At 37.4% G+C, this 27,709-nt stretch overlaps 1 protein-coding gene across 2 annotated transcripts in view; it reads right to left on the minus strand.

Annotated features, from left to right (window-relative positions):
• Nucleotides 1–3,048: 3,048 nt before the first annotated feature.
• Nucleotides 3,049–27,709, minus strand: part of LOC114108688 (coiled-coil domain-containing protein 170-like) — a 38,853-nt gene continuing 14,192 nt past the window's right edge. Inside the window, exons 3-10 of one of the 2 annotated variants that reach the window (XM_027972211.3) lie at nucleotides 27,566–27,586; nucleotides 26,688–26,816; nucleotides 18,951–19,207; nucleotides 15,351–15,486; nucleotides 12,424–12,738; nucleotides 5,509–5,736; nucleotides 4,627–4,842; nucleotides 3,049–3,308 (exon numbers count right to left, since the gene is read on the minus strand). In XM_027972211.3, coding sequence (XP_027828012.3) covers nucleotides 3,147–3,308; nucleotides 4,627–4,842; nucleotides 5,509–5,736; nucleotides 12,424–12,738; nucleotides 15,351–15,486; nucleotides 18,951–19,207; nucleotides 26,688–26,816; nucleotides 27,566–27,586 — 1,464 coding nt within the window. In that variant the 3' untranslated portion in view covers nucleotides 3,049–3,146. The remainder of the gene's footprint in view (nucleotides 3,309–4,626; nucleotides 4,843–5,508; nucleotides 5,737–12,423; nucleotides 12,739–15,350; nucleotides 15,487–18,950; nucleotides 19,208–26,687; nucleotides 26,817–27,565; nucleotides 27,587–27,709) is intronic. The other variant, XM_060418169.1, reaches the window with a different exon arrangement.

The following is a 27,709-nucleotide window of genomic DNA, read 5'->3' on the forward strand; positions in this document are numbered from 1 at the left end:
TAAAGGAAATCAGTCCTGAATATTAAACTCCAATACTTTGGCCACCTGATGCGAAGAACTGACTCATTTGAAAAGACCTTGATGCTGGGAAAGATTGAAGGCGGGAGGAAAATGGGGGACGACAGAGGATGAGATGGTTGGATGGCATCACGGACTCAATGGACATGAGTTTGAGGAAGCTCCGGGAGTTGGTGACGGACAGGGAGGCCTGGCGTGCTGCAGTCCATAGGGTCGCAAAGAGCTGGACACGACTGAGCGACTGAACTGAACTGAACGCATTGGAGAGGGAGTTTGGCTTCGTTCCCCAGTGGAATCTTGAGTAGAAATGCTGCACTGTAAGGTGAAGTCGCCTCTGCAGCTGCACTTGTCGCTAGGGTGTGTTGGAGCGCTGCAAAGGCTCAGAGTAGGGACTGCTGCTGCTGCTGCTGCTGCTGCTGCTGCTGCTGCTGCTGCTGCTGCTGCTAAGTCGCTTCAGTCGTGTCCGACTCTGTGCGACCCCATAGACGGAAGCCCACCAGGCTCCCTGGGATTCTCCAGGCAAGAACACTGGAGTGGGTTGCCATTTCCTTCTCCAATGCATGAAAGTGAAAAGTGAAAGGAAAGTCGCTCAGTCGTGTCCGACTCTTAGCGACCCCATGGACTGCAGCCTACCAGGCTCCTCCACCCATGGGATTTTCCAGGCAAGAGTACTGGAGTGGGGTGCCATTGCCTTCTCCGCAGAGTAGGGAAGGGGCACTAAAAGCCCTTCTGGGAAGAGGACAACAGGCGCCTTGCAGTGAGGAAGTTTCCTTGGGCAGTAAGTGCCTGGTGGCTGTACCTGCTGGCTCTTATATGGCCACAAGCTCCGTTAAACTGGCCCGGAAGTGTTTCTGCCACGATCGGGGATGCCCGGAATCTGGAGCTGAACTCACAAATCAGCTGGCCTTAAAACAGGGATTTTATTCTGGATTGACCAGATGGACCTAATGCAATCAAAAGAATCCTTAAGAGAGGAGGAGGGAGGCAGAAGGAGAATAAGAGAAATAGTAGTGTTAGAAAGACTTGGCAAACCTCAAGACCCTGGCTTTGAAGAGAGAAGGCAATGAGCATAGCCTGTGGGATTCTTCTAGAAGCTGGGGAAGATAAGGAAATGGATTCTCTCCCCTCCCCAGAAAGAACATAGCTCTGAGACCTCCAGAAATGTAGAATAATAAACATTTGATTCAGCCACAAAGTTTGTGATAATTTGTTAACTGCAGCAGTAGGAAACTGATACACTGCCAAACTTTTCCAAAGTAGTTTTACCAATTCATACACTTAAACAGCTTTGAAAACATGTCCATATTTTACCCTACACCACATGCACTGAACTGGAATCTCCAGATAGGTCCAGAAAATGTATTATTTTAAATTAGATAATTTTGCTGCATCTTGAAGGTTGAAAATTATTTGTCTAAAATCCTTAAGTCTAAATTCATTTCTTGTTAAAGAACAGAGTGGCAGCAATTTGGTCACAAAAGCAGTTCTAGAAAAGACTTGTTCCAGGTACTGGAAGGGTTCCTCTCCCTCCTCCGCTCAGAGCTTATATAGCTGACCTTATACAATGCTCTGTGGTTGAAGTTTCTATTAACACAATTCATAAAGGAGCCTTAAGACTAAGGACTCTGTACTTAAAGATGAATTTTCTTTAACATGCTTATGAACTGACTCTTTGAGACTGCCAGACCTTGCCACTCTTCATATTCATGGAGAACTTGACCCTGGAGCTGGTAGTACTCGCAGTTTCTCGGAAAGGAGGAGCTGGAGGAAGGGGTCCGGCAGCTTGTCAGGCTCATGGGGTTGTGCTATCCTTCCAGCTCTTAGAAGCTGAGGCTGGAGCAGTCACCCGACAGACCCGCCGACCACTGACCCTGGGAGAATCCTGAACAAGAAGGTGGTTTTCTTAGAGCTTGGGCAGGTTGGGCTGTAGGTGGAGGCTCTGTGCAGGGTGTCCCTACCTTTCCTTAAGGATATTCTTCAGAAAAAAAAGTAAGTGAACCTCTTACATTGCCTCCAGGGATCCTGGAATCACCTTACTTGGTAGTGATACCACCAACTGCTGATCCCCATTTGGCGACAAATTCGAAAGTCCTCAGAAGCCCTGGGCAGTTTTTATTAAAAATATATATCATCAAAAGGAATGAAGAGTGAGCCAGTGTTCAAACTATAAGCTAGTAGGAGCTAATAGTTGAAGTACTTTCCTAACAAGTGTCAAATGTCAGTTTCCCTTTAAAATTTTAAATGCTCCATGGCATGCTGAGATCTTGTGGTATTCCAGAGTGACTTGGCACACATTTGAGAACCATGGATGTGAGCATTTTAGAAGTTCACTCATCTTTTCCTTGAATGAGTATTCAAGAGAATCATTTTCTTCCAAAACTACTATAAGGTCCAGTGTAATGTCACTTCTTCCACCCTGAAGATCCCTCTAAAACTAAGCTCCACAGATCTTTTCAAATGACAATAGCAGGCACTGGGCGTCCACAGGCCTGTCCAGCTTCTGACCTGTTCCTACAGAGGACATCTTGGATAAATCTAAAACTATCTTATAAGATGAACAGTTTCCTGTTCTAAGTAAAATTTAGGAATAATATATATTAAAACATCATTAACTTAGAGATCTATCTACAATTAGGAAAACACTGGCAGACACTATTAACTAAGAAAAATAAACAATATAGTCTTGCACATTATTAATAATTCTTAATCAGTTTCCTACCTTTCAACATTTCATATCTGATTTTCAAACTCTCAGTTAATCAAATAGATAAAATAGATTCAGATTATAGGCTGTAACTTTACCTAGATTCATAAGGGGGCAGAGCCCAAAAAACCATTCATTCTAGATATAAGCCATTAATGTAGATATGAATATTCTAACTAAGGGTTAATTCTGCTTAAAATACAGTTAATAAATATAATTAGACACTATACATTATAATAACAATCCAGACCAGACCACAAATAAATGTACAGAACATGATTGCAACAAAGAAAAGTGAATTGCCAAATATCAAAGGAGAGAACAGATTTAACCAAGTTTCAAATGCATTTTATTCATAATGTAACCATACTCAAGATGCTAGAGGAAATGTCCATATTTGTGAGTTATTGTTGGCAGAAATTCTTTATTCATTATCCTGTCCAGTCTCACTCTCAGAAGCCATCTTTGATTTGTCAGATGCTTCATATACTTGTATAATAAGCCTTAGGTGATTGATGATTTTCTTGTCTGCTGTTTTCATGTTAAAGCCCAACATCTTCATAATAGTTTCTCGAAAGTCAACAAGCTACAAAGAATCAACCCCCACCCCCCAAAATCAAGATATGTCATGAGTTTTGATCACCTTACTATGTACAATGAAATATCAAGAAATTTAGTTTTATTAAACATTTCTTTATGAAGTATAACATATTCTACATTCAAATGTATTTTTAAACTAAAAAAACTCGTTTATAAGAAATCTAAACTTACTTTTGTATTTTAAGATTTGTTTTTAGTTTTACAATTTTATAGGATAAACTTAATTTTATTGCTGCTTTTTCTTCATGAGGTAATTATTTTGGGGGCTTCTGATTTGCTGTAGGTAATAGAGTCCCTGAAGTACATATCTCTCCGCCTTTTCTCTAGAGTGATCAACAGGAGAGCAGATAAAATCATCCATAAATCATGCCTAAAGCACAAGTAGAGACTACCACAGACTTCACTCTGCATATAAATGGGGAAATAAATATTCTAAACTAACAAAGGCTAGTTCAGAACCCAAGCTGGAGTATGCAGCTAGTTTCCTCCAGTGTCCCAGATATGGGACAGTTCACAAAGGAGGAAATACTAAAAACAAGTCTGAGAACTGGTGGATCAGAGCACCGGTGTCTGTGGAAGGAAAAGAAAGGTGCATGAAAGTATGTGAGAGCAGAAAAGGCAGCTCTAGAGGGCAAGGTTTCTGAGGAGGCTTAGTGATAAAGGAAAAGGAAAAAGCAAGCACTGGAAATTAGGGACTTATATAAACAAGAGAGTACTGCAGAAACAGACATCACATAAACCCCACCCCAAAATAAAAGGCTTGACTTCCTAAGTAAACTTTAAGAAGCTGCACTCACCATGTCAACAGAAGAGGGTGGTATTGAGTTAAGAAACCTAGTATGTAAACCCTGCCCCCTAAGTGCCCTAAAGTAGAAACACCTGAAATTGAGAAGGCACGGCAATTAAAGGGATTTTAAAGTGAATAGATAAATGGCAAATATGCATTCAAAACTGTGATGAGAAGAAAACAGAAAAGCACTAACATCCAAACTGTTCAGGGCTCTTAAGACCCTTTCTTGAGATTCTCTCTCCTGTCACAGAAACTCTAACCCTGTGGCTGTCAGTCAGACAGAAGCTGACTGACAGATGCCAAGAAGAAATGGTGACAAAGACCTTATATTGAAGATTCCAGGTGCTGATCCATAGCCCAGGTACATCTCTGCCTTCTCGGAGTTCTGGTTGTTTAACTATGATTCCACAAGGCAATCAATTTTCTTTTGTCTAAGTTAGGGCAGTCTAAATTGAGGTGGGTGTTTATCACTTCAACTTAGAGAATTTTCATATAGTATTCAAAGAAAACAAACCTCTTCTTGTTTTCCCGGTACTTCTTCAAGTGTGCTCTTTGCTGTGCTGAGCTCAGGAGTGGCAGTTTCTAACATTTGATGGATCTTCTTTTTATCCCATCTTGCTTCTTGCTCATCAGAGTCTACTGTAGTTTTCAGGTCTGTTTCCATAGCTGCCTTCCCTTTCATTGCTTCAACTTTTGTTAGAGATTCCCTGAGCTTCTCAACTGTTTTGTCCTATGAGGGTAGAGGTTGTAGGAAAGGGAGAAGACTACGATTAGATCTCAGAAGTCTAAGTAACAAGCGGGCCTAATGCATGATAACTCATGCTTTTTTACTTTCTTCCTGTCTCTTTTTTTTTTTCTTTCTTTTTCTTTTACGAGCTGGATATGTAGAAAAAGAAAATTCCACAGTTTATGAATTAAGAGGACATTTCTCCACTATGTCCATCAATAACCAATAGTTAATGAGAACTTTTATTAACTAGGCATTTGGGATTTAAAGAGGTTTAACACACATTCCATGTCCCCAAGAGTCTTAGTTTGTGGTAATCAAGCACAGAAGTAGAGAATAACTGGATACAGTAAGATTAGATATTCTTGATAAACTGGCAAAAAAAAAGTTGATCAGTAAGTGTCTAGTGCATCTTTGGTTTCAGGCATAAAATGTACTTTCGAAATACTACGACAGAAGCTTGATGTCGTGAAGATCCAAAGATACTCTGATTCTTAAGATGAGTGGTGGATTTACAACATCTAACTTTATTATCCTATATGTTTAATATTATATATATTATTTTATGGGTGTAAAATAATTTTTAAAGTTCAATGAAAAACATACAGCAAAAACAATAACAGAACAAAACTTAAGTGAATTTTTGAAAGCCTCATGTCCTTTACTTACTTTAAGGACATTTACTCTTGTCAGTTGAGTTTTCATATTTTTGTTTGACAATTTCAAGTCACTGAGCTGTTTCTGAAGTCTCTGAATTTTCTCCTCTAATCTTTGAGTTGTAACAGTCTGAAAATTCTGCTGAATGTCCAGTAATGTTTCTTGCTTGTTGTCTTTATCTAGCTGCTTGAATGTTTTGCCATCTTCATCCACCTGGGAAATCTCAGATTGAGAGTTTTCCTTTACAGAAATCAACAGCATTGAAAAAAAGAAGCTATGCGTTAAATGGTATTCCAAGCTAGCATACCAGATCTACTGATAAATTATAGACTTAATTCTTATATAAATAAGATAGTTTTCATATTATAATATGCATTATGATAATTCGGAAAATAAAATGTGACAGTAAAAGTGATGGCTCAGTGCTAACAAGGGTACAGTTAAGCAGACAATTTATAAACACCATGTGACAGCTTGTATTAGTTCAACTTTTCTAATAAGGTATGACTAGGAAATAATAAAATATTTAGATAAAGATTCAAGCAAAAAAGATATCCTCTACAACATTATTTATAACATGAAGAAATACAAATGTCAAAAAATAATTAAATTACATGTGATTAATTAACACATTTCATATATTAAGAATGAATATATTTCTTTTGGGTTTTTTTCCCTTAATATATACACTTTATTGAAGTTACAGTTGACCTACAGTATTTCAGGTGCACAGTAAGGTGATTCAGCTATACATATACACATATATTATTTTTCAGATTATTTTCCATTATAGGTTATATAAGATATTGACTACTGTTTCCTCTGCTATACAGTGAACCTTCGTTGCCTGTTACATACCAATTTTTTTAAAATTAGAAATCTAGGATTCCATTCAGATTAATACATTTCTTATAAATCAAGTTTTCAAAAACACTTACTAAGAGAAAATGCTAATGATATAGTTAAATGAAAGAAGCAGGATGAAGAAAAATTATGCCTATCTCTGCTGCTGCTGCTGCCACTAAGTCACTTCAGTCGTGTCCAACTCTGCGACCCCATAGACAGCAGCCCACCAGGCTCCGCCATCCCTGGGATTCTCCAGGCAAGAACACTGGAGTGGGTTGCCATTTCCTTCTCCAATGCATGGAAGAAAAGTGAAAGTGAAGTTGCTCAGTTGTATCCGACTCTTCGCGATCCCATGGACTGCAGCCTACCAGGCTCCTCCTTCCATGGGATTTTCCAGGCAAGAGTACTCGAGTGGGGTGCCATTGCCTTCTCCGATGCCTATTTCAGTTATGTTAAAATATTCATGAAAAATAGTCATAGTAAAATATACCTATATGTTAACACTGGTTATCTCAAAGTGGTAGAATTAGTGGCTATTTTAATTGTATCCTTTCTACTATTTTGTACTTTATAAAGTTACTACCAGAAAAGAGAGACAGAGAGGTGCAAATTTAATAAAGATTCCACATATTTTCACTATATATTAATAAAATATATTTAAAAGAATCACTAGTTCTTCCAATAAGAAAATAGATACTCCAGGCAAGGCTGGTTAAAGAAGGAAAAGAGGACTGACCTGGTCGTCCAGTGGTTGAGAATCTGCCTGCCAATACAGGGGACACAGGTTTGATCCTTGGTCCTGGAATATTCCACATGCATGGAGCAACTAAGCCCACAAGCCGCAACTACTGAGCCAGTGTGCTGAAACTACTAAGCCCACTTGCTCTAGAGCCCATGATATACAACAAGAGAAGCCACCTTAACAAGAGGCTTGTGCAGCACCACTAGAGAATAGCCCCTGCCTGCTGCAACTAGAGCAAGCCTGCACCCAGCAATGAACACCCAGCACAGCCAAAAATAATAAATAAATAAATACATTTTTTAACTTTTAAAAAAGGAAGAGAAAATGAAAATACTATTAGGAAAGAGAAACATACAAAACTAATAAACATAGATTAATTTTATAATGAGAAAAAAGTTACTTAAAATGTTATTACAAATGTCTTAATCCATTAAAAAATAAAACAAGTAACATATTAAGGAATAAGAATGAGAATGGCACCATTTTTCTTAATAACACACTGGAAATCAGAAGACAATGGAGTAATGCCTTCAAATCTCTGTGTGAAAATAAAGTCTAAACCCAACTATCAACTGATCCTCAACAACAAAAAAGACCTTGTAATTTATTCAAAGAATTTTTTCCCTCCAAGATACCATTTCTTAGAAATCTATTAGAAGATGTGCCCCAGCAAAATAAGAAAGTAAATCAACAGAAAGGAAGACAAAAGATTCAGTAAACAGTGCAACCTAACCAAGAGATTGGAGAAGAAAAGTCACAGGATTATAGCTGTGCCCAGGCCCACAAAGCAAACAGTCCAGACTGATGCAAGAGAATTAAGGAGTCTGGATGAGAAAGAATGGGAGATTTTTGTAGATTATAAGATCATCTGACACAGTATTGGGGAAAATTTAATAAGTGAATGTTGAAAATTATACCTATGGAAATACAAGAAAACTATTAACTCTAGGAAAAATAAACACACATTACTACAAGAAAGGAAATGTCACAGGAGTATAATACTGGGCATTTTGTAAACATTATTTAGTGTCATAGTGAAGTAAATGCTGATTATGGCTTTAGCTAAAAATACTGATATAGCTATACTGGGATGATAGAAGGTGGAGGGGAAAAGAGATAAACCTTCATCTATCATATAATAGGAAGTCAACAGATAATGTCTAAAACAAATAACTCAGGATATAGCAATATAAGGGCTTCCCTGATAACTCAGCTGTTAAGAATCCACCTGTAAGGCAGGAGATCCTGGTTCAATTCCTGCATTGGGAAGATCCCATGGAGGAGAGCATGACAACCCACCCAAGTATTCTTGCCTGGAGAATCCCCATGTATTGAGGAACCTGGCAGGCTACAGTCCTTGGGGTTGCAAAGAGTTGGACAAGACTGAGCACTGAGTAAGCACAGCACAGCACACACCAATATAAGCAAATTGTTTAAGAAAATGGAGTTTACTACCAGAAGCAACAGCTAAAATGGTTAAAAGTAGTTCCCTCTGGGAAACAGGATACGTGGAAGTACAGATGTGGGCTGCTGCTTTTCAATAGGAGACTCGTGGTATATTTAATTTTTTTAATATATGTATGCATAATACATATATATATAAGTATAAAAGATAAAAACATTCTCCTAAATAACTGCAGCTCAAAGAAGAAATGAAAATTAATAGAAAATTATAAACATTTATAAAATGCAGTGAAAGAACTTTATATAAAATCATACTTAACAACTTACAGAAGAATATTTACAGCCTTTGTTGTTTTTATGAATTAAAACAAGGGAATCCCCCCCAAAACAAGCATATTTACATAAGGAAAAAGAGAAACAAGGGGTATAGATTTAATAAAGATACCATATATTTTCATTATGTATACATCAAAACTAAACTGGTAAAGTATATATAAGAAAGAATCATTAGTTCTTTGGAAAGATAAAATAGATGTCCCAGGCAAGTCTGGTTAAGGAGGAAAGAGAGAAAGTAAAAACACACAATATTAGAAAGGAGAAACATACAGAATGCATAGATATAGAAAACATGAAAAGAATTCTAAACACTACTTTGTAACTCAGTGGCAATAAGTTGAAAACCTAAAAGAAACACATTGTTTCCTATGAAACAATATAATATTCAACTGTGTCAAGAAAACCCTAGAACTCTAGTAATTACTGGACTTAATAAGTAAATTCAATAAGGTGGTGCATGCGTGCATGTGTGAGCTCAGCTGTGCAGTCGTGTCCAACTCTTTGCGACCCATAGACTGTAGCCCTCCAGGTTCCTCTGTCCATGGGATTCTCCAGGCAAGATTACTGGAGTGGGTTGCCATTTCCTTCTCTGGGGGGATCTTCCTGACCCAGGGACTGAACCCAGGTCTCCCACATTGCAGGTGGATTCTTTACATCTGAGTCACCAAGGAAGCCATTAAACTTTTACATACTGAGGAAACTTCCTGGTGGTCAGTGGATGGAACTCAGCACTCTCACTGCCAGGGCCCTGGATTTGATCGCTGGTCAGGGAACAAAAATCCTGCAAGCTATGTGATGCGACCAAAGGAAAAAAAAATATGCATACACTGTATTGAACTCATACATTAATTGAACACATTTAGAACTCAATCCCATAGAGAGAGGGGGCTTCCCAGGTGGCGCTAGCGGTAAAGGATGCAGTGCAGTAGATGCAAAGAGATGCGGGTTCAATTCCTGGGTCGAGAAGATCCCCTGGACTAGGAAACGGCAACCCACTCCAGGATTCCTGCTGGAAAATTCCATGGACAGAGGGGCCAGGTGGGCTACAGTCCCTGGGGTAGCCAAGTAGAACACAACTAAGTGAGCACACACACACCCACCGTAGAGGGAGAAAGCACCGGTGTGGAAATACATACGTATGAACAGACTTATCTCAGCATTGTTTGTAGTGGCATAAAAAGTGCGAATAAGAGAATGACCATCAATAGTTCTTAATAGGGAACTGGTTAAACAAGTTATATGTATCGTATGCAATATTATGCAACTGTAAAGGAATGAGTTAAGCCTATATCTTTTGATCTAAGGAAAGACCATGAAGTACTTATCAAGTAAGATGAGTATTTTGACTAGTACAGTCCCAATTTTGTAAAAATGTCAACATTTACATATATGTATAGACTCATATATTTCCATAATCACTGCAATAGTTATAGAAGATATAGACACACTGGTTACTGAGGTGAAATAGGCAGAAAGAAGGTTAGAGAAGATTATCATTGTTTTCATCAAATCTTTTAGCGTGGTTTCAAGGGTTGTGGAAAGCATGTGCTGTTTATATGTTCTTAAATTTTAACATAATATATTTTACAATTTTTATGTTGAAATGAGTCGTTGTCAACTACATTTTCAAGAGCAGAGGTAGAAGCTGGATTCATCTTTGTGCTCTGGAGTGCATTGCCAATACCACTTTACCAAGTGCTGGAAGGTTTTAAAAACTGAGTGATCAAACTATCTGGGATCAATGAATGCATGAATGGATGGAATGACAGACTCGATAGTGAGTGAGTGAATTTATACTCTGGGGCACAGCAGGTATAGAAATAGTATAGCATGGGTATGGGTATTACAAGCAGTTCTGTGAAGAGGTAGTGAAATAGAATCAAAATCTCCTGAAAAACATCCTACCTATTCCCATTCCACTTTTAGGATTGACTTTATAGATGCAGAGAAGCAAAAAATAGAAAAGGAAATGGTCTATAAGATAATTATTGAGGAATCTCACCAACAGCCCCTTCCCTGACACAGTAGCTAAAATTCCATCTTTAGAGAGTCATTTCTTTGAATTCATTTCCCTCTAATCTTTTCAAAAAAGTATATTAAGAAGTACATTGTTTATTAATGTATATGGAATCTAGAAAAATAGTACTGATACACCTCTTTACAGAGAAGAAATGGAGATGCAGATGTAGAGAGTGGACTGGTGGACACAGTGGAAGAAGGAGAGGGTAAGACAAACTGAGAAAGTAGCACTGACATATATACACCACCCTGTGTAAAACAGGTAACTGGCAGGAAGCTGCAGAGAAGGCAATGGCAACCCACTCCAGTACTCTTGCCTGGAAAATCCCATGGGTGGAGGAGCCTGGTAGGCTACAGTCCATGGGGTTGTGAAGAGTCAGACACGACTGAGCGACTTCACTTTCACTTTTCACTTTCATGCACTGGAGAAGGAAATGGCAACCCACTCCAGCGTTCTTGCCTGGAGAATCCCAGGGACAGGGGAGCCTGAGCTCCCCCTGGGCTGCCGTCTATGAGTTGGACACGACTGAAGCGACTTAGCAGCAGCAGCAGCAGCAGCAGCAGGATGAGAAAGGGATGACAGAGAAGGATATGGCTGGATGGCATCACCAGCTCAATGGACATGAGTCTGAGTAAACTCGGGAGGTTGGTGATGGACAGGGAGGCCTGGCATGCTGCAGTCCATGGGGTCGCAAATAGTTGGACACAACTGAGCGACTGAACTGAACTGAACACTAAGTTACTAAACAGACAAATGGGGAAGATGTTTAAGAAGACTCGACATGTATAAGCTGGTTTTAAAAAAAAGAAAGGTTTGATATACAAAAATAGGACATTTTAGTGAATACTGAGAAATAAAATAGTAAATGAATTTTAAGAGAGAGAGTGTAAAAAGATTGTAACTGTACAATAAGCACACTGCCATGCAGCAGGTTTTACTAACACTGAATTTCAGCAATACCTATTTTCATTTGAATGTTAGGATGAAGAGTGATGAAATTTTACTACAATAATTTGAACATAAAGGAGATATATCTACTTGATCTTGCTGGATCAATCTTTTGATAGACTTGACCAGTAAATTCACACAAATGACTGACTTGATAATTTACGTCACTGCGCTGACTAAACTGACCAGTGTCTGGTCATGACAGAAGCATTATCCTCACCACACCACTATTTTTAAGTTAACATTCATTGAGCTTACACTGACCTGTACTAAGCATTTATTATGTATTAATCCATTTAATCCTTACAACCATTCTGTGGTACACAAACTATATCCCCCTAAACCCACTCCCACTCCTGCCAAAATTTACAAAATGGAGGCACAGAGAGCATAAATAACCTGCCTAAGAGCACACATTCGGTAATCGCAGAGCTGGAATTCATACCCAGCCTCTCTGCTCTTAAATCCACTCACTATGTTACCCCTATTGAGATAATGGACATCTTTGTCCCTCTTATCACTATAGTAATAAAAGTAAAATCAGAGCCACAAGGTTTACTGAATCAACTAACTTGAAAATCCACATCTTAAAACTAATTTGAAAGAGGAACTCATCTGTCGATACACTTACAGACTTCCAAGATTGCTCATTTTCACCAGTCTCCAGAATGCTGCCTTTCACAGCTTCCCCTATGGCTGGTGTGGGTTCAACACTGTTGCTGGGAAGAGCAGACAGTTGACTGAGGAATTTCTGATAGTGGGATCGCGCTGTTTTAGTTTCCCAGTTGTATGAACGTGGAGGTCTGTCTAACTCAGGTATTTGTTTTTCCTCACGGATCAAATCTTGTTGACACTTATCCCAAATTTTCTGTCCATCTTTTGGTCCTTCAGAGTGAAAAGTGTTGTCTCTCTCAAAATTTTTGACCAGGATAGCTTCATCCTTATCCTAAATATACGAACACATGTGTTAAACTTCTTATTTAGAATTTAATATCGAGACATCTATTTCTGTCCTCTTGAAATATAAGTATAGTCATAATATAGAACTTGAGGAGAAAAGGCTTTCTATAGAAACAAAGAGTTACAGAGTTATAAGAGAGACAAGAGCATACTCATAAGAGTAAACTAGAACATCAAGAGGTATTAAAATACCTCTTTGGAGGCATGTGGGAAGGGCAAAAAAACTGATGTTATGGAGAAAGTATTTTGAGAACAAAGGAAGTTTAACTTAGACAAGTAGCTAACCAACTGCTCCAGTTTATGAAGGAGCTGTTTACAGAATATTTTGAGATAATAAATATAGAAAAGTGAAGTGAAAGTGAAGTCACGTCCGACTCTTTGTGACCCCGTGGACTGTAGCCCGCCAGGCTCCTCTGTCCATGGGATTCTCCAGGCAAGAATACTGGAGTGGGTCGCCATTTCCTTCTTCAGGGGATCTTCCTGACCCAGGGATCGAACCCAGGTCTCCCGCGTTGCGGGCAGACGCTTTAACCTCTGAGCCACCAGAGCCCTTTAATAAATATAGGAGGAATGATAGAATATCACAGCTCAGCATTTGGTTCTCCTAACAAAATAACTGATTCAGGCAAGGATCATCAATGAATGCTAAGACTATTAAGTGAAAAGTTGGCAGGGAAATGGATATTTTCATAAAGACTTAATTATGATTATAGAACATCATTTAATAGTAACAGCTTTGATAATATAAGACCACAGATAAGTCACATTTCTTCCCCCCAACCTATCCCTTGTAAGCGCCCTGCTTTCATTGTAAACAGGAAAAAATAGAAGATAACGCAATACTGTTCCTTCACCCTACCTCTCCCAGGAAGAATCTGCCTTTATAAATTCTTCTTTTCACCTTCAATTCTGAAAACTGAGTAAATAAGTTTACTTTCTGGACTTTCTGTCATGTGAAACTTGAAGATAGAAGGGAAGCTAGAGTTGTTGAAGTAATGATGGGTTTGTCTCACTAAAAGCCCAGAAAGAAAGAAAAAAAGGTAGCAGAAAAAAAAAAAAAAGAGCAGTGGAAGAAAAGGTCAGAGCTACACAGACTGGTGTGGGAGAGTTTTTCAGAGATTTGACAGAGAAGTGAAAAACATAGAAAGTGTTACTGTGAATTACTTGAAAGACGTAATTAAAAACTGGAATTACTTTAAACTCTGAAAGTAGTTGCTGAATTTTTTAAGTGGAACCCCTCACATTAATTGGATCATGATGGACCTTATTTTACATTCAGAATATTATAAACCTGGAGAAGGGCATGGCAACCGACTCCAGTATTCTTGCCTCGAAAATTACACAGACAGAGGAGCCTTGCGGGCTACAGCCCATGGAGTTGCAGAGCTGGACATGACTGAAGCAACTTAGCATGCATATAATAAACAATTATAGTCTATGGATTTCAGAATAAACTTTTACCACTTCCTTGACAGTAATTCATCTCCCATCCTCCTTCAATATTCCTCCATAAAACTTCTATTCATCTTGCGAATTGCTATCTATTATGCAGCCATGAAATGAAAAGACGCTTACTCCTTGCAAGAAAAGTTATGAGCAACCTAGATAGCATATTCAAAAGCAGAGACATTACTTTGCTAACAAAGGTCCATCTAGTCAAGGCTATGGTTTTTCCAGTGGTCATGTATGGATGTGAGAGTTGGACTGTGAAGAAGGCTGAGCGCCAAAGAATTGATGCTTTTGAACTGTGGTGTTGGAGAAGACTCTTGAGAGTCCCTTGGACTGCAAGGAGATCCAACCAGTCCATTCTGAAGGAGATCAGCCCTGGGATTTCTTTGGAAGGAATGATGCTAAAGCTGAAACTCCAATACTTTGGCCACCTCATGCAAAGAGTTGACTCATTGGAAAAGACTCTGATGCTGGGAGGGATTGGGGGCAGGAGGAGAAGGGGATGAGAGAGGATGAGATGGCTGGATGGCATCACTGACTCGATGGATGTGAGTCTGAGTGAACTCCGGGAGTTTGTGATGGACAAGGAGGCCTGGCGTGCTGTGATTCATGGGGTTGCAAAGAGTCAGACATGACTGAGCAACTGAACTGAACTGAACTGAAGGGACCAGGCTAATCTCTTCCTGCTAAACCCAACTCATGCATACATCTAGATTTCAATATCCAGTGTGGATGATCCACCAGTTTAGTTTTGTGACCCTTGTGCCTCAGTTTCAATGACTTTCTTCTACACCCCTATTCAATCCTTATACCCAAATCCAAAACCCAGATTTTGTCAGTGGCAGGAACTACCCCATACCAGAAATTTAAAACTTCAATCTTTCACTCTCTAACCACCACCTCCTCCCAGTTCTCTCACAGCTCCATTCCCTCTAACCTCCTCTTTAGTATCGCAGAGACCTTCAGATCTGCCTTGCACTTTCTCTCCATACTCAGAAATGCTTTCAGTTCACCATGCTGTACTGCTTCCTTTTATCCTCCACAAGAAGAGGACCAACAGACCACTCAACATTTGCCAATTATCTCCTGGAATAACATAAAGTAACAAAAATCCTTTTTCTTCAAAAATCAGTCAAAATTTGTTCTCACCTTTGTCATGAAACTATCCAAGGGATCTTCTTGTTCTTTCATACTCATATAAGGGGTGAATCTGTTAGCACCTGCTAACTTTTTCTCCAAAAGGTCTGCTTTTCGCTCTGCTCTTTTTCTTTCAATCAGATGTACTCTGTGTAAGATATTGGTAGGCAACAATATCATGAAACCAAATTTTCAAACTTGAAATAATAAGAAATAAATTAAAATAAATTAAATATGGGTACCAAGTAAAAATGTATTCCTATGAAAAGAGCTGTGCAAGTTCCCGGATTATTTCTAGGAAGAGATGAGAAATGGCAGAGAAATGGAAGAATGATTCCATGTTAAATCTGTAGTAGTTCCCCTGGGAGAAGTCAATTTTGAAACCACTCTTTTTCAAGAGGAAATTTAAGTATGAATATGTCTCTGCTACTATGATAATATTGTGATGATCAGGAGGTTCCACAAGGGTACAAATACCATGGGCCTGTATTTGCAAGTTCCACATCCATGGATTCAAGCAGCCATGAGTTGAAACTATTAAAAAAATTTTTTTCAGAAAGCTCCAAAAAGCAAAACTTAACTTTGTCTTACACAAACAACCATTTACATAGGATTAGCTATTACAAGTAATCTAGAGTTGATTTAAAGTACACAAGAGATGTGCATAGGTTATATGCACATACTGTACTATTTTATACAAGGGATTTAGCATGTGCAGATTTCGGTACTCTCAGGGGTCCTAGAACCATCCCCTGCAGACCCTGAGGCACAAGGGATGAAGGACAACTGTATTTCCATTTTAGTAACACCTGCATGGGCTCTTCAACTGAATCCCTGGATAGAGTTTCAAGAAAGGTAAGGAATTAGAAATGGTACAATAGAAAACAGCATATGTAAAAACTTGTTTTATTATCAAATACAAACAACTAATTATTTGGTTCTTGTTTTGATTAACAATTGATAGGTTTGGTAATATTTTCTACCTTGAAGCTAAGTTAAAGTTTCAGTCCACCTTCCATGTTTGCTATATTCTTTTCTATAGAAGATTTGCATCCTACAGAATTAGTGAATATGGGTCAGGTCAGAGAAAATATCTGAATTATCTAAGAGAAAATATAATTCCATAAAATTATATTGGAGACATGTAGATCACACTCAAAAGGCCATTCCTTGTAATTATAGCCTTAGAATTCGAGTAGACACAGAATGAGATAGAAACAATACTTTAAAAAATACTTCCCACGAATTTTTGAAACCTGATGAAAAAATCAATTGATAGATTGAGTAAATTCTGCAAATCCAGAGTAGGATAGATACAAAGCTGGCCACACCAAGACATATCACCATCAAATTTCTACCAATTAAAAGTCAGAGAAAAAGCATATATTACCTTCTAACATATAGCTATAAGACTGAACACTGGCTTTTCAAAGAGAAACTATGTAAGTCAGAAGATAACTGAAGAACACTTTAGAGTGCAGAAAAAAAAAAATACTGGCAACCTAGAGTTCTATACTCAGTTAAAAAAAAAAGCAAACAAAACCCTTTCAGAAGGAAAAATGGAAAAATTCATCCTTAGAACTGCATTAAATTGCAGAAAAACTACAGGCAATTTTACAGGATAAAGGAAAATGATCCCTGGTGGCTACACAGAGCTGTAGAAAGGAGTGAAGAGCACCAGGAGTGAGTGTGTGGGTCAATACAAATTAATACTGAAAGTTAATATCTTATGAGATTTATAACATTTGGAAAAGTAAAATGTATCATAACAATAGTACAGGAGCATAAGATGTGTAAGTAGAGTTACATTGTTATAAGATTTCTATTTTCAGATAACATGACAGCACTAATCTAGACTTTCATTGTAATCACAAGGTCTAAGGTACAAAGTTAATGATAATTTAAAAGATATTTAAACATAACACAGGAGAAAAATAGTAATAAAAACTTGATTAATCTAAAAGAAAGTGGTGGGGACCTCCCTGGTGGTCCAGTGGTTAAGAATCCACCTGCCAATTCAGGGGACACGGGTTCGACCTCTGGTCTGAGAAGATTCCATTTGCCATGGGGCAACTAAGCCTGCGTGGCACAACAATCGAGCCCATAAACCACAACTACTGACGCCCACACACCTACAACAACAAGAAAAGCCACCACAATGAGAAGCCCACACATCGCAACTAGAGAGTGACCTCTGCTCACCACAGTTAGAGTAAGCCAGCACACAGCAATGAAGACCCAGCCAGCCAAAAATGAATGAATAGATAAATTAGTCAAAATGGATCAAAGATAAATTTTCAAGTATTAAAACAGTAACTATTAAAACATTTGTGTAAATCTTTGAGATACTAGATTAGGTTTCGTTGCTATAACACCAAAGACACAAAATGACAAAAGAAAAAAAAGGTTTAAGCTTCATCAAAACTTTTTAGAAAATAGCCTGGAAGTCACTCAGAAGTAACATCAAAAAGTTAAACACAGAGTTACTTTCAGTTCAGTTCAGTTCAGTCACTCAGTCGTGTCTGACTCTTTGAGACCCCATGAATTGCAGCACGCCAGGCCTCCCTGTCCATCACCAACTCCTGGAGTTCACTCAAACTCACTTCCATCGAGTACTTTACAACCCAGCAATTCTACTCCTAAGGCGTTTAACTAAGAGAAATAAAACTTACAGTCATATAAGAGTTCACACAACAATGTACATAGCAGCACATTCATAAAGTCCCTTGCAAATCCATTCTGAAGGAGATCAGCCCTGGGATTTCTTTGGAAGGAATGATGCTAAAGCTGAAACTTCAGTACTTTGGCCACCTCATGCGAAAAGTTGACTCATTGGAAAAGACTCTAATGCTGGGAGGGATTAGGGGCAGGAGGAGAAGGGGACAACAGAGGATGAGATGGCTGGATGGCATCACTGACTCAATGGACGTGAGCCTGAGTGAACTCCAGGATTTGGTGATGGACAAGGAGGCCTGGCGTGCTGCGATTCATGGGGTCGCTAAGAGTCGGACATGACTGAATGACTGAACTGAACTGAACTTGCAAAGGAAACAACCTAATGTTCATCAACTGATGAATGGACAAACTAAATGTGATATAACCTTATAACGGAATATTATTCAGCCATAAAAAAATTAAGTACTGATTCAGGCTAAACATTGATATATCTTGAAAACACTGTGCTAATTTAAAGAAGTTAGACACAGGGGCCATACATTGTAACATTTCATTTATATGAAATGTCCAGAAAAGGCAAGCCCATAGAGAATGACAGTAGACTGCTGGTTGTCAGAAACTGGAGAGAGTGGATTGGGGAGTAACTACTAGTAGACATGGATTTTTTTAGAGGTTGATGAAAGTGTTCTAGAATTAGAGCGTGGTGATGTTTGTACAACCTTGTGAATATACTAAAAACTACTAGTATGCTGCAAAAGGGTGAATTTTAATGGAATGGAAATTATATCTCAATTGAAAATTTAATTTTGAGTTAGGCATGTTAAATTTTGTTAGATTTACATTCTGTGATCAGTCAGGAATATGAAGTTCATATAATATTGGCAAGCTTATGAAAAATGAATGACATTTTTGAAAACAAACTAGAAAATTTCCTACCTTAGAAGATTTTCTAGTTCTGTAATTCTTTCAGTTAGATCCCAGTTGCCTCTTTCAAGACTCTGAATACTGGTGTTTTTCAAAGATTTAATTCTGGTTAGGGAAGCAATAAGTTCCTCTAAGTCCTTGATATCGTCTTTCAGGGACATTATCTGGAAAGACTGTTGCACATTATTTTCTTTGTAAGTTTCTAGCTCACTCTTCATCTCTTGCAATGAAGTTTCTTTTATGAAAAGTTTGTTTCGAAGATTTCTTAGCTAATGAGAAGAGGAAAGTGTTATTTTAAAGTCATTTATAATTTTGGTTTTAGAAAATCCATGATTTTAAATCATTATGAGCATTTAAATTATACATTACACAATAAAATGAGAATTTTTGAATCTCCTAACAGTAGATTCCAATGTTAAATACACTTTAAAAATCTTATCAGGGCTTCCCTGGTGGTCTAGTGGTCAAGAATCTGTCTTGCAATGCAGGGGACATGGGTTTGATTCTTGGTCTGAGAAGATCCCTAAAATGCTGTGAGGCAACAAAGCCTGCGAGCCACAACTAGAGAAAGCCTGTGTGCAGCAACAAAAAACTCAGCACCGGCAAAAATAAATTAATTAATTTTAAAAAATCATATCAAATTGACACAAAGGGTTTAGAATATGTAATCTTATTCTCATCAGCATTAAACTTATGGTTCCCAAGGGGTAAGGAGGAGAGGGATAAATTGGGAGACTGAATTTGACATATACACACTACTATATAGAAAATAGGACTTTCCTAGTGGCTCAGACGGTAAAGCGTCTTGCTTACAATGCGGGAGACCTGGGTTCAATCCCTGGGTCAGGAAGATCCTCTGGAGAAGGAAATGGCAATCCACTCCAGTACTCTTGCTGGGAAAATCCTATGGACAGAGGAGCATGGTGGGCTACAGTCCACGGGGTCACAAAGAGTCGGACACAACTGAGCGACTTCACTTTCATATACCAAATAGATAATAAGGACCTACTATATAGCACAGGGACCTCTAATCAATATTCTACAATGATCTATACAGGAAAATAATCTAAAAAAGAGTAGATACATGTATAACTAATCTACTTTGCTGTATACCTGAAATTAACCCAACATTGTAAATTACCTATAATAAAAAATTTTTAAAGATAGTTTGATACATGTGGAATATTCAGGAAAGTCTGAAAAAATTACAGCCTGTATAATGAAAGACTGTGATTGAGGAATATTTTGATTAAAAAGTCATGACTTTATGAATTACAAAAGAAAACAAAAACACCACTCTTGCATTACAGGCATACCTCAGAGATACGGCAGACCACTGATCCATGGAGATTGTATTAGCAGGCATGAAAACAAATTTAACCTCATTGCACATCTCCCTCAGAGCTCTTGGGTGACCAAGAGCAATAATATTTTGAAATGACTCTTTTTTTCTCTCAACAGTAAAACCCAACAGCAGGTTTAAAATACTCAGTTACCCCATGTTGTAAACAAATGTGCTGTCATCCAGGCTTTGTTGTTCAGTATACAGAGCACAAGCAAAGCAGATTTAGAATAATTCTCAAGAGTTCTAAGACTGGGATTGATCATTGGCCTTAAATGAAAGTCACCAGCTGCATTAGCCTCTAAGAGAGAGTCAGCCTGTCCTTTGAAGCTTTGAAGCCAGGCACTGACTTCTCCTCTCTAGCTATGAAAGCCCTAGATGGCATCTTCTTCCAACAAGAGGCTGTTTTGTCTACATTGAAAATTTGTTGTTTAGTGTGGCCACCTTCATCTTGACCTTGGCCAGATCGTCTGGATCTTATTGCAGCTACTATGTCAGCACTTGCCGCCTCACCTTGTACTTTTATGTAATGGAAACAGCTTTTTCCTTAAACCTTGTGAACCAACCTCTGCTAGCTTTAAACTTTTCTTCTGTAGCTTCCTTACTTCTCTCAGCCTTCCTAGAACTGAAAAGAGTTGGGGCCTTGCTCTGGATTAGGCTCTGGCTTCAGGAAATGCTGGGGCTGGTTTGATCTCTCTCCATATCACAAGGACTTTATCCATATCAGCAATAAAGTTGTTTCACTTTCTTATCATTTGTGTGTTCACCAGAATAGCACTTTAAATTTCTTTCAAGAACTCTTCCTTTGCATTCACAGCTAAGCTGACAGTTTGGGGCAAGAGGCCTAGCTTTCAACCTGTCTCGGGTTATGACTTCCTTTCCTCACTGAGTTTAATCATTTCTAGCTCTCGATTTTTTTTTTAATTTTTATTTTTACTTTACAATACTGTATTGGTTTTGCCATACATTGACATGAATTCGCCATGGGTGTACATGAGTTCCCAATCCTGAACACCCTCCTACCTCCCACCCATAGCTTTTGATTTAAAGTGAGAGATGTGCAACACTTCCTTCCACTTTAACACTTACATGTCATTGTAAGGTTATAAATTGGCCTAATTTTAATATTGTTGTGTCTCAGGGAATAGGGAGGTCAGAGGAGAGGAAAGAGAGATGGGGAATGGCAGGTAAATGGAGCAGTCAAAACTCCCAATGTTTACCAACTAAGCTCACTATCTTATATGGGTACACTTCATGGTGCCCCCAAACAATTATAATAGTAACATCAAAAATCACTGATCATAGATCACCACAACAAATATAACAATGAAAAAGTCTGAAATATTGCAAGAGTTACCAAAATGTGACACAGAGGCACAAAGTGAGCAGATGTTGGTAGGAAAAGAACTCCGACAGGCCTGCTCAATGCAAGGTTGCCAGAGACCTCCGATTTATAAAAAACACAGAATCTGTGAGGTGAAATAAAGTGGAACACAATAAAAGAGGTCTGCCTGTTATCATTTATGTTAAAGAACCCAAATTTTTTAATAGTTTGATGTTGGATTTGGACATAATGAAACCTGAAATATATTCAGAACTTAACTAAATTTAGGTGCCCCAAAACTCAGATACAGCTTGTGGATAAAAACTGTCAACAAAGGATTTATATCTAGAATATATTAATATAAAGAACTCTAAATTCTCAGAAAACAATCTAATTTTTAAAATGGGCAAAAGACTTGAACAGAAATTTTACCAGAAAGGATATATGGATGGCAAGTGAAAGTGAAAGTGAAGTCGCTCAGTCGTGTCCGACTGTTTGCGACCCCGTGGACTGTAGCCCACCAGGCTCGACCTCCGTCCATGGGATTCTCCAGGCAAGAATACTGGAGTGGGTTGCCATTTCCTTCTCCAGGGGATCTTCCCAACCCAGGGATCGAACCCAGGTCTCCCACATTGCAGGCAGACACTTGAATCTCTGAGCCACCAGGGAAGCTGGGTCATATGGTATTTGCATATTTAGTTTTATAAGACACTGCCAAACCATTTTCCAGAGTATCTGGACCATTCTATCTTCCCGCCAGCAACATATGGATGGCAAATAAGCACATAAAAATAGATTCACCATCACCAGCCATTAAGGATATGCAAATTAAAGCCACAGTGCGATAACACTCCCCACGTATTAAGATTAAAATATATAAAATACAGAACAGGGACAACCCCAGATCCTGGTGAGGATGCAAAGAAACTGGATCACTCATATGTTGCTGGTGGAAAGATAGAATGATCCAGATACTCTGGAAAATTGTTTGGCAGTGTCTTATAAAACTAAATATGCAAATACCATATGACCCAGCTATTATATTTTGGGGCACTTATCCAAGAGAAATGAAAAACTATGTTCACACAAAAATCTGTGCATGAATGTTCATAGCAACTTTACTTTTGATAGCTAAAAAACCAGAAGTTATCCAGGTATTTGTCAACAAGTGAATGGTTAAGCAAACTGTGGTATATACATACCACAATCTCAGCAATAAAAAGGACCAAACTATTGATATAACAGCTTGAACAAATCTCCAGGAAATTACGCCGAGTGAAACAAGACAATCTAAAAAGGTTGTATATTCATGATTATATTTGTAAAACATTTAAAAAACAGCTTTATTGGCATATAATTCATAGATTTATTCATTTAAAGTACACAGCTGACTGGTTTTTGGTATATTCATAGAATTGTGTAACCATATTGAACTTCTTTTTTTATACTTTTTAAATTGAGATATAATCCACACACTAAAATTCACCCTTTTAGTATACAATTCAGTTTTTAGTATATTCACAGTTGTGCAACCATCATCGTGATCTAATTCCAGAACATTTTCATTATCCCTTAAAAAAATCCCATACCCACTAGTAGTTACCTCCAACCCAGCCCTTGGCAATCACTAATCTGTTCTCTGTTTCTATGGATTTGCCTATTCTGGACATTTTATATAAAGGGAATCACATAATATGCTGTCTCTTGTGACTGGCGTGTTTTCACTTAGCATAGTGTTTTCAAGGTTCATCTATGTTGGAGCATCAGTTAGTACTTCATTCCTTTTCATGGCTAAATAATATTCTACTGCATGGATATACCACATTTGGGTATTTACTCATCAATGGATATTTGTATTATGTCTACTTTTTGGTTTTACAGAAAATGCTAAAATGAACATTCATTTGCAAGTTTGTATGTGAATATATTTCTAATTCTCTTGTGTTTCTACCTAGGAGTGTGACTGTTGAGTCACATGGTAATATGTTTAGCTTTTCAGTATATAACTTTTTTTTTCCAGTATATAACATTTTTGAAATGACAGCATTTTAGAAATGAAGAGATTAGTGGTTGCCAGGAGTTGGGATGGGAAGGAAGTGGATGTGCATATCAAATGGCAATGGGAAGGATCTTTGTGCTGTTAAAACTACTTGTTCAGTGTTTTGACTGACTGTTTAGAACATAATACCCACAAATAAGTACAAGTAAAACTGAGGAAACCTGAATAATACTGGTGGATTGTATTGCATCAATGTCAATATTTAGGCTGTTACATTTACAGTTTTGTAAAATTTGGGAGAAACTGTGCAAAGTTTACAAAGAATATCTCTGTATTATTTCTTAAAACTGCAAATGAATCTATAATTATCTCAATAAAAAGTTCAACCAAAATTATTTTTTCTTCAATATTTTAAAATGCTATTTATTAGTTTACTAGCTTATTTTTTTTAGTTTTATTTTTTTATAAAGTTACTTATTTTAATTACTTTACAATATTGTATTGGTTTTGCGATTCAACTAAAATTAATAATAACTGGTTCTCATGATTTTTTCTTTAGCTGCAAAATTTATATCGCCTCCATTCACCCCCTCCAGAACTGGTGCATTTACCAGGTTTATATTATTTGCCTTGTTACTAAACTAAGGGAAGAAAATTATTTGCAAAAAACAGTCATATTGCCCTCACAAATCGAAGTTTCCTTGAAAATCAAATTAAAAATACTGGCAAAACACATTAATTTTATCTTAAATTTAAGACAGTAGGCCTTATCATACATATTATCAGTCAACAAATTGTTAGACCTTTTTTTTCCTTGGATGAGCCTCACTGCCCTTGGGATCTTAGTTCCAAGACCAGGGATCTATCCCAGGCCTCCTGCAGTGGAAGTGCCAAGTTCTAACCACTGGATCACCAGGGAATTCCCTGCATAACTTTTATTATTACAGCAGCCTACCTAGCACTATGCAAAGAGTTTTAGCTCAATATCGTATTCCCTAAACTAGACAATCCAATCACCAACTGAATTCTTTAATATTTATCCCTTCTGTATCTGCCTTTTTCTAAATATAGCTTTTTGCACCTGTTTCTCCATTATTGGACAGAAACACATGGTAATTATTTTTGTATGTCCCACAAACAGATAATTAGAACAGAAAGACTTAGATATATGCATGAATAGAAACATTGTCTCATCAAGACAATTGTGTTACTATAAAATTAAATAATAGGTTATTGGGAAAGGGAAAGGTGACTCTAGCTGAAGGTATTCCAATCAATATACTTTTTAAATTTTGTTTTTTATTTTATTTATTTTATGTTTTGAAGTTTGGTTATTTTTTTTTCTTTTTCTTTTGGCTGTACAGCTTGTAGTATTTTAGTTCCTGACCAGGGACTGAACTCAGACCCTCGGCAGAGGAGTACAGAGTACTAACCTCTGGACCACCAGGGAATTGTTCTTTTATATATATATATATATAAAAAGCTTGGAGTTAAATTGTCACTGATTTTTATTAAATTTAGAAAATGCCAATATGAGCTATGAAATACTTTTTCATGTATATAGTCTCTAAAATTAATTCACAATGAGGCTTTGTAGAACCTTTTAGAAACTTTGTAGACCTTGTGGAACCTTTGACAAACAAAAACTAAGTATAGGTACCAAATGCTTTGTGAGCATGTAAAACATTGTTTCTAAGAAGTACTTGGAAATTCTATATGAATAGAGTTCATTCTATATGAATAACTTACATATTTCCTTTAAATCTGTTTAAAGGTTTTTTATGAATTAGACATAGACATGAACCCCTGGACACAATGACCAAGTTAGGACACAGAAAACAGATGACCATCTACAAGCCCAGGAGAGAGGGCTCAGAAGAAACTAACCATCTCACCATGAAAAAAAAAGTAATTATGCGAGTTGATGGATGTTATTAACCAAACTTTTGGGGGTAATCATTTCACAACACATACGTACATCAAATCACCATACTGTACATCTTAAATTTACACAATGTTATGTCAGTTATATGGCAATAAAGCTGGGGGAAACATTAAAAAGAAAGAAACTAGCCCTGTTGACACTTTATGTTGGACTTCTCGCCTCCAGAATTATGAAAAAGTAAATTTTGTTAACTAAGCCAACCAGTCCATGGCACTTTATTATGGCAGCCCAAGCAAACCAATATAGAAACAACAGACAGCTACTTATTCAAAAGGCATTATTCAATGTCCCACGTTATCAGCACTCAGAACATTTTACTTAAAGGTAACCATAGTGGCAATACAGACTCGCAGCCACATTACATTACCTTTAACATCGACAACAGCCTTGGGATTCCAATCTTGATTACCAATCTCTTGCAACAAATATTTTAGGGTACTAGAGTTCAGCTAAAAAATTCCTAAGTATCCTTTAGTTCATTGCAGGGTATCAAATGTATCAAAGTCAAGGTACTTCTTATAAATGTGGTTTCTTTTCCATCTGTTGATACTACTCAGATGTTTCATCAAATATTTAATAAGATTAGTAGATATTTGCCATTTTGCACTTTACTGAAAGTGAGAACTCATCCTTTCCATCAAAAAAAATGCTTAATACATGTAACTATTATCTTCCCAGGTGGCACAGTGGTAAAGAATCTACCTGCCAGTTCAGGAGACATAAGAGACACAGGTTCAATCCCTGAGTTGGGAAGATCCCCTGGAGTAGAAAATGGCACCCCACTCCAGTATTCTTGTCTAGGAAATTCCGTGGACAGAGAAGCCTAGTGGTCTACAGCCCCTGGAGTCACAAAGAGTTGGACGCAACTGAGCATGCACACGCAGATTATTATTCTGTACATTTTGAGCATGGCAGTTCCTATGTCATTCAGTAGTCACTCAAACGCAGCAATACGTAACATCTCCAAAGGGATTTCTCTGGCAAAAGATAGATTTGGATCTACATTAGTGCCCCTCAGTACTGAGGGTGAAAAAGCAAAACTGAGTTTAGATAATACTTGGAGACTTTTATCAGAATGTTTCGCTCCCTACAGAGGATATAATGTCCCATGGTGTTTTATTTTCAAGTAATCCATATACCTCAGCTAAAAGATTCTTGTTTTTCACCAACAAACCAGCAAGGTCAGGATGGACTGAATCAGCTGCCCTTTTGTTGCACTTGACTGGGTTCCTGGTGGGAACCACTTCAAGAGGTGGATTAAGACAAGCCTACAAAAAGAAATTTCAAATTAATCAGCTAAACATGTACCCTATAATAAAAACTGCACTGTCTTAGCTCACAAACTCAAATAAGTAACTCTAAAATACAACTTTAAAATATTCATTTTGAGGTGGTATCCTAACAAATGAAATAGGTCTCAAAAAGTGGCAAGGAACATGTTAACCTAAAAGTCTACCTTACATTTCTCTAAAAATTCGTTAACAACTTATAATACCTGCCATGAGTAAATGCAGCACGTCTAATAAACATAATTTCTGAAGTATAGGAAAGAAAACACATATAAAATGTCAGAAAATTTTAATTCACACCTAATAAAGCCTTTACAGAGCCTTAAACTATTATAAGGTCACTGGTGAAAGATTTACCAGCATTTGTTTTATTTTTATTATAAGTAAATTGCTATGCTTATATCTTATACAAATTTATTTTTTTAAATCTGATTTCAGTAAATCAACATCAATTTTGTGTTTCTTTCATACTTTACTGAGAGTAAAAATTAGGGAGATTTATCTGTATTACACTATCTCCTCCTCTTACCAAAAGAGTATATATAATGTTCTAAATTTAATTAGCATAACTGGTTAAGAACAAAGTTTATATGATTCAAATGAAACCAAGTAAAATATATTAATCTAAATCCCTAAGAAGTATATAAATGTATCACATGGTACTTATTGTATTAAAGGAACAAAATGCATTTTTCTAAAGTTATCAGGTTTTAAAATTTTATTCTTACCAAGATACTAGGAATGCAGATCTGCAAAAGAGAATACAAAATGACTATATTTAAATGTTTTTAAAAAATAAAGAGAACTTTTGAAAATATGACTAAGTCACAAGATACCACAAAAAATTAACATTGGAAAACATTTTGGAAAAA

This window comes from Ovis aries, chromosome 7, assembly GCF_016772045.2.
Source record: "Ovis aries strain OAR_USU_Benz2616 breed Rambouillet chromosome 7, ARS-UI_Ramb_v3.0, whole genome shotgun sequence".
Lineage (NCBI taxonomy): Eukaryota > Metazoa > Chordata > Mammalia > Artiodactyla > Bovidae > Ovis > Ovis aries.